We start from the raw sequence: 12,376 nt of genomic DNA, 5'->3' as shown, positions 1-12,376 counted from the left end.
AGGTCTAATAGATTAGTACCTAAGGCCCTACCCATTAAAATATTAAGTCCAATATACAATTGTCTAATAAATGAAATATAATATAGGGTTTTCTTACTTCTCAAGTCTCAAAAGTCTCACCCACGACATAGTTCTTTGTTATTTCTCCAGATGACTACTCAGATTTTATTTTGTTCATTTCCATTTTTCCAGAATGCTTTTATTTGGTATGAATTTACTATATTAGACATGACTTGAATTTGTTAATCCTAATTTGAACAATTGAACTGGAAGGCTTTTTTTTACTGAACAATTAAGTCAACTTAAATCTAAAGAGTCATATTCAAAAATTCAAAATATTCAAACTGAACTTAAAATATTCAATCTAATCCCAATTTATTTGAATTGTAATTTCTTCTATCCTAAAATTCATATCATGCCCAAACGCGCACCCCTAATCCCACGTTTGTTACTTGGCTCACCTCTATCTCTCTCCCTCTCTCTCCATTTCTCGAGATCCTCGCCGTGAAGCCGGAAAACCTCTACTGCTCCCCTGGAAACCGCCCTAAAATAGAATCTCCGGCAGATCGGTGTTGAAATGAGTAACGGGGAACTACTTCAAGTCGAACCAGTAGAGCTTCAATTTCCCTGTAAGAAACTTGTACAACATTTTATTAGATCCGTCTGTTGTTGTTTCTCTTGTTTTGATTTGCTTTCTTTTTGTTGAATAGTTGAATTGAAGAAGCAGATCTCATGCACTTTGCAATTGACCAACAAATCCGATGACTATGTTGCCTTCAAGGTACTCCAATTGAAATTCACTTCATTTATTTCTTGAGATTACTAATTATTTGGATTATAGGTGAAGACGACGAATCCAAAGAAGTACTGTGTAAGGCCTAACACTGGAGTTGTCAGGCCTCGCTCTACCTGTGAGGTTATAGGTACCTATGCTCTCTTCACTTTGCTGAATATCTTTTTACTAGTAACTGTTTTTATAATTACTACTCCCTTTCAATTTGTTTGTCTTACTTTCTTTTTCAGTCTCTTTCAAAAAGAATATCTCTTTTTTTTTTTTTGCAACTCTTTAGTTTCAACTTTTCACATGGTATGTTTAACACACAAGATTAACTTATTAAAGACATTTTGGTACATTTTATATATCGTTGGCTTAAGACCACAAGATTCAAAAGTCTCTCTCCCTCCGTCCCAATTTATGTGGCACCATTTGACTAGGCAGAAAGTTTAAGAAAGAAAAAAAGAGTATTGAAATTTGTGGTTCAAAACAAGCCTTAGATATTTATGTGGCTGTAAATCATCTCATAAAGCTAAATTGTTTCTAATTATAGAAAGGTGACATTCTTTTTGGGACATACTATAAAAGAATGGTGTCACATAAATTGGGATAGAGGTAGTATTTACTTTCTGTCGAGTTAAAACTAGTCAAACAAATTGAAGCGGAGGGAATAGTAGCTTAGGATTGAGACATAGTATTAGTTGATGTTGTTGTTGTAATTGTTTTTACAATTTTTGGATTCAGTTACAATGCAAGCACAAAAAGAGGCACCACCGGACATGCAATGCAAGGATAAGTTCCTGCTTCAAAGTGTAGTGGTGAGCTCCGGAACTGAGGCTAAGGATATAACTCCAGAAATGGTAAGATTGTTAAAAGTTATGTTCTTGTTGCTCGAAGTGTTAATTGATTGCAAAATCTGTTCTTATTGTTGTTTCTGTTCGGTGAATTGTTAATTGATGAGAACTAGCAGAGTTTATACACCGGTTTTTTGTTTTCAGTTCAGCAAGGAGTCGGGGAATAATGTTGAGGAGTGCAAGTTGAGAGTGGCTTATGTTCCACCTCAACTACCATCACCTGTGCGGGAGGGGTCTGAGGAAGGTTCCTCTCCTAGGGCTTCAATATCTGAAAATGGTGCTGAGTTCCACAATGTGAGTTTTTAGTTGTCTTGCCCTTACGTTGTTGAAGATTAAAGATTTCTTTTTGGGGTAAAAAGCTAGCAGAATTCATATGGAATATGAGACATCCGGTTGTTGTGCAGGCTTCAAGGACATATGCTGAGCCACAAGACAGCTCATCGGAGGTAGGTTTCAGTTTCCAGAATTTACAATGTTTGTTATGGTGACTGATAAGTTCCTTGGTTTGTGTTATTATCTATGTTGTCAAGTATATGCACGCGTCAACAGGAACAGCTAAGTTTCTAGTATCTAGGAGTCAATAAATTGCTTGGCTAGCATTAATTTGCTTATTGTTACTCAGTACCAGTTTCTCAAAAAAATAAAAAATAAAAATTGCTTATTGTTACTGTAGCACAATGTTGAATATTCAGTATATATCACTTGAGTACCATTACTTTGCTGTTTTCGAGAAATTTCCTCATTCCATTCATGAGACCTACTGGTGCCTGTACGTTTATGTAGTTTCTACACATTTTAATCTACCCCATTGCTTTCTGGATTTTGGGGTTAGGTTCAAGGTCTCTTTTTTTAGCCAAGGTATTATCACATGGGTTGGAATATGGTGTTTCTTGATTGTCTAGTTACAACGATAACTGATAAATGTGAAAGGTACTTTGATAATGCTATACCCTTTGCGTTCAGTGGAGTACATTGTTTTGATTTTATAGTTCTTTTGTCCTCACTTGGTGCAAATGAAAGACATTGTTCCCCAAAATATCATTGTGCCAGTATCACAGAATGAAACAGACAACAGTGTATTACCTCCTACACATGTCAGCCATTCAAATACCTGCTTACCTCCTGATCATGGTTTAAAGGCCGTCTGGATCTGGCATGACAAAATGATCTTTGCTACTGAGGTTGAGCTATAGATCACCCGTAGTTTGAGGAAGGATGTGAAACCATTTGTTGATGGGTTAGCTGAGCCAATAACAGATCTTTTTTAATTCATAATAACAATGTTCTCTAAATGAACTCTTTCTCGTTGTTGAAGTTTGTAAGCTTATGGCATATTCCTTGTACTCTGATCTCCCCTGTGCACCCATTCAGTAAAAAAAAACTCCCTGCAAAGCTAGTTGGCAGAAGGTGTTATAATCTCATTTATAGTTCCTCATTTTTTCTGACCTAGATTATGCTTGTTTTCCCTATAATATGGTGGCACTTTTCTTACAGAACATTTTGTGATTCCATCACAGTGGTTTAAGTGTGTTTACTATGTATTCCCTTTTGTGTTTTGGGTGATCTTTCCGTTTCTGAAGTGATTTATTCTCATGATCAATGTTATGTTGGACACGCAATCATCTTTTAAGAAATTTCATACATTTGTGTATTTGATCGTCTAGTATGTAAGAGATGGCACTACTATGTTCTCCTGGCTTGAAATTTTAACTTGGACCACAAATAGCGGCCCGACATACTAGAAGAATTCAAGATAAATAGGATAAAACCTGTCAGTCTAAAATCTGATCTCTTTGAAGTTTTTGAGTGTAATCATTTGGTTCTCTCATGGTATAAGATAGTGTCCCTGATAAAAAATGGTATAAGACTCTCATTTTCTTGCATATATGGTTAGCTATACTGCTATGCAAAACGTTTACTTTGAAGCTTTAGTCACTTCTTAGGCTTTTGTAAATTACAAGTAGTGAATGGCTGCTTGTCCCCTACACATTCCTTTGGCTTCACCAAATGTATTCTAATTATTTTTCTTTCTGCTCGTTCAATGAATACTTGTTTCATACCAGGTGGAGATTTCAGTATGTTAAGTTTGTCATTATAACCAAACCTGGAGGCTGGATCGCTGTACACTGTTCTTGTTCTTCCCTTTGGGGAAAAAACGATGCAATGTAACTATTCAAGAAAAAGAATATTGAGGATTCCTTTTGTTTTATTTGCAGGCAAAAGCACTAATTTTGAAGCTGTCAGAGGAGAAAAATTCTGCAATCCAGCAAAATAACAAGCTTCAGCAAGAATTGGTAAGGGCTTTAATGTATAAATTTATTTTACTGGTTTCTTTGTCGGTGTTTTATCAGAATTTTTGTAACTGCTCACTATTCAGCAATTTCAAACTTGTAATATTTCAGTTCTTTTCCCCCTTTCTCCTGTAAAGAGATTGAAGGGATCGTAAGAAAAGAATTGAGCTTCACTCCATAGATGATTAGAGAGGGGCTAAAAATCATACTTTTAAAGAGAGCGGAGATCTGAGCTTATTGTGAGTCAGGAGAGGGAAACTACGCTACTGGTAGGTTGGAAGGAGATGATCGTCTTTGGAAGTAGAGGTTAAGTGATATTGAACGCATAATGGTGTTCATTTATGTAGGCAGTGACAGAGGGTGGTTGGGAAAGCAAGGAATAGCAGATGTTTTGAAGACAAGGCTAACTCAACATAACGGATCAAGTTTAATTATATACTTTTGTTTTCCTTTTGGTGTAAGGAGGAATTTTGTAAATGAAGCAGAATCAATACTTAGTCTCTTAAAATCCCTATAAGACTGGAAAAGGATTCTTCTTTTGCTTTTTGCACTACCTAAATCGGTCTTGTGGTTTGTACATGCATACAGACGCCACTCTGGAGTAGGTCAAGGTCAAGCATAGAATTAGTATTCTGTTAGTTGTCCAAGCCACTGTTTAACCTTCCTGAACTGATGAGACAAGCCTCCTTTGTTTTATTTGTGTTCCTGGTTGACTTTTGCTATCTTGAATTAAATATGTTATTTCTTGTGTTTTGGTAACTGCACGTCTCTCCAATTGGATTAGGCTAAGCTCCAATATGAAGGCATTGCCTTTTTCTTGTGACATGGATGACAGCACACCCTTCTTTCCTTGATTCAAGTAAACATATGATCAAGTCTATTTATTAGGGCAAAATGACGCTATAGCTTGATACGCTGTGCAGTGGACCTGAAACAAGGAAACCATTAGACAACCTCGTCATCAGTTAATGTTTGCATGGGTGAAATGACTGAAATCTACCTTTATGGGTGGGTTAGTGTGAGATATTTTCATTATTTTGGTAACGAATCGATTATTCATGAGCTCGTGCTTGGTTTTTGGTTACTGTATGATTAGGTAATCGCTATTTTTGTTGCTGCCCTTGTAAGAAAAGTGTCAGGCTACTGCATTTTGAAGTCACTATTTCTTGAACTGAAATTTTATTGGAAAAATATTTGACATGGAACTGAGTGGCATGTTTGGTGCAGGAGCTCTTGAGGCGCGAAAGCAGCAGAAGTCGTGGCGGAATCCCATTTATGTATGTTATTATTGTTGGACTGCTAGGCCTCTTTCTTGGCTATCTTCTCAAGAAGACATGATCGCTAAGAGGTTGCTGCTATATCGTCAGTGCACCAGGTGTTTTAAAAAAAATTAGAACTTTGAAGAAGAAGGTGACTAATGCAGTAAAGCTTTGTGTCATTGGTTGTCTGGTTAACTTGAAAATGTAAAAGACAGGTTTTTATCTGTTTTTGTAATGCCTGAGCTGAGAGCATCATCGTGTGACTTACTGCATTTGACATCCTTTGCCAACATGTGAAGGAGACATTTTAGTTTTGCCAATTAACTATGCTACCTGATTATGGACCTTGTGGCTGCATATAATATTTGTCCGTTCACCGATAGTTATCAGAGTTGACTTGGTGATCTTATTAGTTTGACGAATGTCTTGGATTTACTTAGACTAGTTGGACATTTACAATTATAACCTTAATTCTTGAGGTTTCATCTTAAATATATTACAACGTCATGCAATTATCTAGTTTATGGTCTAGGCTGGGGTATATACTACCATCGCCTGAAGGGGATGAATTTTTTCTAAAGAATCAGGTTCATGCATATCCTGCTTTTTGTTATCTTATGCATATGTACAGCTGTATATGTTAACTGCGACAAGTATTATTGGCCAAAAATACACTTTACCACGAATATAACTGTTGTCTCCAACAGAGCAGTAGAATCATGTGCAGCACAATGCTAAGTATCCTACATGGCAGGGGTAGTGAAGTAACATGGCCATGGATGCCATGCAGAATTAAGGTTTGGCGTGAAATAATTAGGCGATTTTGACCTGAAGAGTTAGCGAGTTATGGTTTACCTCCAAATTTTTCTATAAAGATCATTTCATTTTCAGTCAAGACATGAGTAAATGTGGGGAAACGAGACCTATGAAAGCTCAGAGACATCATATGTAACGTACCCATGGTTGCCTCTGCTGATTTGTCCTAGAGTAGGATATGTTATAAACGTATCACCAGAACAACGATGTTCAGAACATGAAACTGGAGAAATGGTCAAACTTGCAAATGGTACAGGATCAAAAGCTATTTGGAAAATTTAACTTATACAAAAATAATATTTCTAGTACAGAACTGCCAAGATTAACGATCATTATACACAAGTTTCCATCTAAACCGAGGGCCTATTGAAAACAGTCTCTCTACCTTTTCAAGGTAAATGTAAGGCCTGCATACACACTATCCTCCCCAAACCCCACTGGCGGGATTACACTGAGTATGTTGTTGTTTCCATCTAAACCGACAATGATTATTGTATTATATACAGTGGGGATTATCATTTCCAGCATTTATAATAACCTACAGACTAACCACAAATTGGATTGAATCTGATAACTCGAGCTATAGGAGCATAAACTTGGCTCAAAGACATTATAGAAAGATGCAATAAACTAACAATTTCATCAATATTTACGGGGCTTTGCTATGTTTAGACAATAATGCAAAACTCCTCTCTTAAGAAGGAAAAGAAAACAAGAATAATATCATCCTACGACCAGAAAGTTAATGTGAGGTCATTGCATGGGCAATTCGCAGAATTGCCCTTTTTTGGGGTGGTATTTAAATTTTGCCCCTCATATTTGTGGTCTTTAAATTTTGGCTAAAACTCATAGGTTCCGGGTTCGAATCCCCGCTCAGTCAAATATTTAAAAAAAAATTGCAAAGCAGAGTTTAAATTTCGCTATGCCCCCTCCGGCAGACTTTTAGTCATGTTTAACTAAAAGTCTGTCGGAGGGGGCAGACTTTGCCTTAAAGCATATATACGTATTTTTTTTTAACTTTTCAAGGTAAACTTTTAGTAATGCCTTAACTAAAAGTGTGCCCCATAAAACATAACTAAAAGTATGCCCCATAAGGCGTAAGTTTTCCTTAAGGCATAACTAAAAGTTTGTCTTATAAGGCAAAGTTTAAATTTTGCTATGCCCCCTCCGGCAGACTTTTAGTTGTGTTTAACTAAAAGTCTGCCGGAGGGGGCAGACTTTTAGTTGTGTTTAACTAGAAGTCTGCCGGAGGGGGCAGACTTTTAGTTGTGTTTAACTAAAAGTCTGCCCCTCCGGCAGACTTTGCCTTGAAGCATATATATATATATATATATATATATATATATATATATATATATATATATTTACTTTTCAAGGTAAACTTTTAGTTATGCCTTAACAAAAAAATGTGCCCCAAAGACATAACTAAAAGTATGCCCATAAGGCGGAACTTTTCCTTAAGGCATAACTTAAACTTTGCCTTATAAGTGTTATGCCTTAAGAAAAGTTCTTGCCTTATGAGGCATAATTTTGTTATGCCTTAATTAAAATTCTGCCCCATAAGGCATAATTTTGTTATGCCTTAATTAAAATTCTGCCCCATAAGGCATAACTAAACTATGTCTTAGGAAAAATTCTGCCTTATGGGGCAGACTTTTAGTTATGCCAGATCCGGCATAACTTTAGCTTTTCCTTAAAGATTGTATGCTGGATCCGGCATACACTCCCCCAGTCCTGCCTGGCGAAATTATTTTTTTATTTTATGCCTGAGCGGGGGTTCGAACCCAGAACTTCATGTATTCGCCCACCTTTCCAAGCAAAGGGCAAAACTTAAAAGACCACAAATATGAGGGGCAAAATTTAAAGACCACAAATTTGAAGGGTAAAATTTAAAGAACACCCCAAAAGAAGGGCAATCCGCGCAAAAAAATGTCATTGCATTCCAATATACAGGGGCCCGCCCAAAAAACATGTTGTCATGGACGAATTCAGACTAAAACAAGAAGAAGAAATTATCTATTGTCCTAATGTGCAAGTATAAACACACAATACCCTTCTTTTCTTTCCATTCTGAACAAAATTTTATATCAATTTTCTTCTAATTCCAAGCTCAAAAACCATCTTTGAAGCCCATTGCAAGTGTCAATTCACCCTGTGCGAGATTCTGAGTACCTTCTATTTCAAGTCATCTATTTCCTCAGAAGATTTAAGTACTCTTTGCATGCATCATCAAGCAGCATCTTGAGAACCTTGTATCATATTACATCTGACCGCAATCTTGCGAAAATCATCCAGGCTCAACTGCAATATGCCGTATCAAAAGATAGGAAGGAGCAAGAGAAAACATGAACAATTGGCCATCTTAAAAAGTATACAGCTTTGAAAGAGACATTTTAGGGCAGATAGACATGAAAATTACTGAGTAAAAATGATATTGTCATCATTTTTGTGCTTTTAGTAAGACAGCATTTACGAAATAACACTATAGCTACATCAAAAGAACCCAAAAAAGAAATGGCCACAAACAACTGTTCAGGTTCTTTCTTAGTTTTTGGCTTTTTGCCTACTAAAGTTCATGGAATTTTTTTTAATCAAAAACCTAGTAGATCAAAACATCAAACAGGATACACTACTTTTTCCCCCTTTCAATTGCAGATGATTGATAGCCTACTTCTACAGTACTAACTACATCTTTCGAAGTAACAACAACAACAACATACCCAGTATATTCCCACATGGTGGGGTCTGGGGAGGGCAGAGTGTACGCAGACCTTACCCCTACCTTGGGAGGTAGGAAGGCTGTTTCCGATAGACCCTCGGCTCAACAAAAGGTGCCAAGACAACAATAATAATAGGCAGACATCTTTCGAAGTAACTAATCTATAAAGCCCCAAACACTTTACGGTAACCTCAAGGAACAAAAACCACGAGAATTACATATTTTACTTAACTTTCCAACTATGGTATTAATATTATCATTTTTAGATTAATTCTTTAATTATAGTTGTGTTATATATTTCTAATATAATAAATATATGCACTTAATATCTAGTTTATTTAAATACTAAACACTTGCGAGTGTGCCCCAGTGGTTCTATAATGAATTGCTTTAATTTGTCTACACTCAACCCAAGCATGAGACCCATAAAAATTTAGTACTAGTAGCACCAGTCCTCCATGATCTGTTCCATATTAGGTCTTCACATAGGGAATACTTTTGTAAACCAAAAAAAACAAAAGAAGATTTAAAGGAAACAAGTACCTTTTATTTTTGGTAAAGTAATAAAATAGCATTAGAAAAGCTTCAAGAAGATGAAAGGTTACAGATGAATAAGAAAACAAGTACCTTTCCATCTCCATCAGAATCAAAACAACGAATCATATTTGTCATCTCCTCATCTGACCATGTAAAATCATGGGAAACTGCCATTCTCCGTAGATCTCTGAGATTTATACTCCCTTTTCCAGCTTCTGTGAGAGAGATACCAGCTAATTAATGGGCATATACAATCAATCTAGAACAGCAAGCAAATAAATTTAATGCTAGAACATGCCAGAAGTACATGTGACATCAGATAAAAAAATTCAATATTGTGGACCAAAAACTCTATAATTTATCACTTTCACATGCACAATATGAAACCTTATAAGGCAGACTTAACATTACCATCAAACTGAAAGAAATGCATAATCAAGTCATCCTCAGTCATCTGCACTCGGTTTCTTGTCTGCTAAAAACAATTGTAGAGTAAGCATAGGAAAGGAGTGAGAGTTTCAGAATTTTCATTGATTTAGTAAAGTAAATAATAAAACATACCTGCAGTTTTCTCTTCCTTTTCCCAGTAGTAGCTTCCTGATTGCAGGAACCTACTTTTTTTTCATTACTGGCCTTTTTCAAAGAAGCTTTTTTGTTACTGGCCTTATTAGCCGAAGATGCATCAGTACCTGGCAAAGCCACTTTAGTTGCAACATTCGGAAAACCTGCCAAACCTTGTAGTGACAAGGCAATAGCCTGCACATATATATGGATAAATAAATACTTTACTGTTGGATGCCGGATGGGAAGCTGCATACATATTGGCAAGGCAATGTTTTACTCAGCCTCCCACATAAGAATAATGTGGATGTATGGTTGTGTTTTTATATATGTATAGGCGTGTTAATAAGACTGAATAATAATATGTCACCTGCATTATGTCGTCGTCGTCATCGTCCACAAAGTCAGTGCCAGTTGGTACAGTTGTGTTAGAAACTTTCTTATTAGGAGTTTGAGTTTTTTTCTTTGACTGCAAAAAGAGATCCCAGGAAAATTAACAGGATACCAAACTAGGATATTTCGTCTATCCAAGGGTTAAATGCAGGGCAAGTGCATTAACATGGCAGCCTTTCTTCACAAACAGCTCCACAGCTTAGAATTCAGATGTACTTAGATTCATTTTTCGATATTAATAAATTTCATTAAGAGAAGGGCAAAAACACAACCATATACAAGAAGTTTAGAAAAAAGTAGTGATCCTTATAAAATGACATGGTTTTCTACGAATGACACCCAATCTTCTATACAAATAGGAACCTCGTGGGTGCAGCAAAATACTTACAATTCATAAATTCAATGTAGTTGTATTATGCACATCATTCGTGTATTGTTTGTCCCAGTTAACAACACTCAGGAACATCTATTTTCTAAATACTCAACATGCGATAACATAAGAGATGCAGCCTGTCTTCACAACAAGTTTCAGAGCCCGGGATGCAAATAATAGACTCCTTTGATTGTATTTGCTTTTTGACATCATCAGTGTTGAATTCACTCATTTAACAATAGTCACATGCATAACTGTTTTAGAGTTTTAAGAGGTTAGATTTCTTAGTTAAGATTTTCTACTAGACAGTATAGAACGAAAGGTAATAACATTGTTGCTTTCCTTACTTTTCTTATTAAAATGGCGTAACTCATTTTTATACTAATCTTAAGCACAAAAACAAAATGACAATACAATCTCCTCCCTGTGACATTCAGCAGTTTTTCTCTCTGGAAAAGCATCCAAAATAAAGTCTTAATGACCACTCATCAATAATTGAAGATCGATTGTGAGTGCCCTATACATCCACTCTTCAATAGTAAAAAAGTATTCCATCACACACTTCCGCTATGTTGTTGCTACCGATGAAAAGGTGAAAACTTTTTATAATCCTTTTCTGTATATTCGAGTAACTTAGCATGTCACCTAGCATCAATAATAGAGTCTTCTCATAAACAATGATTCATCCAAAACACAGACAAGAAACTATGCAGTTTCCTGTGTTACCACAGACAACTAACAACATGGAAATCTAAATCAAGCCAAATCATTATCAAAATACAATCAGTACACACAAAATGACAAAAAGAAGTAAAAGCAAAGTAAAGTAAAACACAAAGCATTACAAATTCCTTGCTGTATATTGTTCTTTCTCATCTGAAAAATAGTACCTTTAGATGTTTTAGTTGATCAAAGAAAATCTTTACTTGCTTAGTTATCAACAAAACAAGAAAAAGGTTATACCTTTTTCAATTGGGACTTTGAAACTTCATAATCAACATCATTTTGTTCATCCTCCCCACCAGTATCACAAGAAAGATCCTCACTTAGAGCTGGCTCATAATCTTCATCTTCATCAACCACTTTCTTTTTCCCCTTTCTATCCTTGTCTTTCTTGTGGGGTTTTTGGGAAGAAGCCATTAAAGAAGTAGCCATTTTGTTAAGACCCATAGCTTCCATTCTTGCTCTATTTTCTTCAATTCTCTTCATTCTTTGTTTCTCATACTCATTCTGTTTTCCACTTCTTTGGGGTTCCACTGGGGAGTCAGACTCAGTTTCCTCTGAGTCTGAGTTTCTCTCTTCAGTTTCTGAGTCTGAAATATTTGGTTTTGCCATATTGGTGACAATGGGATTTGGGATTTAGGATTTGATTCAAAGGGTTTATGGTGGAATTGCACAAGGGTTGCTGCTTTGTAAACGCGGGAGTTGTTTTTGTTGGTTGTGACAGTGGCAAAAATCCGAGATTCTTTGGGAAGTACAGAAAAAGAAAATCAATGGATGGTAAAGATAGACAAAATGACTAAAATGGTCCCTTACGTTTGGTCTTATGTTTAAAGTAGTTCATTGGATATGCTCTCGAGTGGTTTTAATCTTTTAAGTTTGTCAAAAATGAGAATTTCATACTCCATAAATTTTTTACAAACTATGACTATAAGATTTAACGAGAATTGTGGAATTAAACAAGTACGTGTGATTTAATTGGCTTGGCATAAAATTAGGAGTACAATTATTACTACATGAGTCCAAAACTGAATTTCTACAATGTCCCAAAATAGTTTATAGAAAGGTCGAAGTTTAT

The 12,376-nt window shown here is 35.9% G+C and overlaps 2 protein-coding genes across 3 annotated transcripts; one reads left to right on the top strand and one right to left on the bottom strand.

The window, feature by feature from the left end:
- The first annotated feature begins 402 nt into the window (after nt 1–402).
- LOC132645742 (vesicle-associated protein 1-2-like) lies at nt 403–5,561 on the top strand. Its single transcript, XM_060362904.1, has 8 exons — nt 403–629; nt 711–781; nt 842–923; nt 1,520–1,635; nt 1,774–1,923; nt 2,034–2,075; nt 3,846–3,923; nt 5,148–5,561. The coding sequence occupies exons 1-8, from the start codon at nt 578–580 to the stop codon at nt 5,256–5,258; spliced, it is 702 nt and encodes a 233-aa protein (XP_060218887.1). The 5' UTR covers nt 403–577; the 3' UTR covers nt 5,259–5,561.
- Nucleotides 5,562–7,883: 2,322 nt separating this feature from the next.
- On the bottom strand, nt 7,884–12,092 carry LOC132645741 (uncharacterized). 2 transcript variants are annotated; one of them, XM_060362902.1, is made up of 6 exons: nt 11,542–12,092; nt 10,183–10,281; nt 9,813–10,007; nt 9,663–9,726; nt 9,342–9,466; nt 7,884–8,296 (listed from the first exon to the last, which is right to left on the bottom strand). In XM_060362902.1, the coding sequence occupies exons 1-6, from the start codon at nt 11,911–11,913 to the stop codon at nt 8,225–8,227; spliced, it is 927 nt and encodes a 308-aa protein (XP_060218885.1). In that variant the 5' UTR covers nt 11,914–12,092; the 3' UTR covers nt 7,884–8,224. The 2 variants fall into 2 exon arrangements, with proteins under 2 accessions (XP_060218885.1, XP_060218886.1); XM_060362903.1 differs by having other exon boundaries at nt 9,663–9,723; nt 11,542–12,088.
- Nucleotides 12,093–12,376: the final 284 nt, after the last annotated feature.

Source organism: Lycium barbarum, chromosome 6 (genome assembly GCF_019175385.1).
Source record: "Lycium barbarum isolate Lr01 chromosome 6, ASM1917538v2, whole genome shotgun sequence".
Lineage (NCBI taxonomy): Eukaryota > Viridiplantae > Streptophyta > Magnoliopsida > Solanales > Solanaceae > Lycium > Lycium barbarum.
This window is presented reverse-complemented; position numbering and strand designations above follow the sequence as displayed.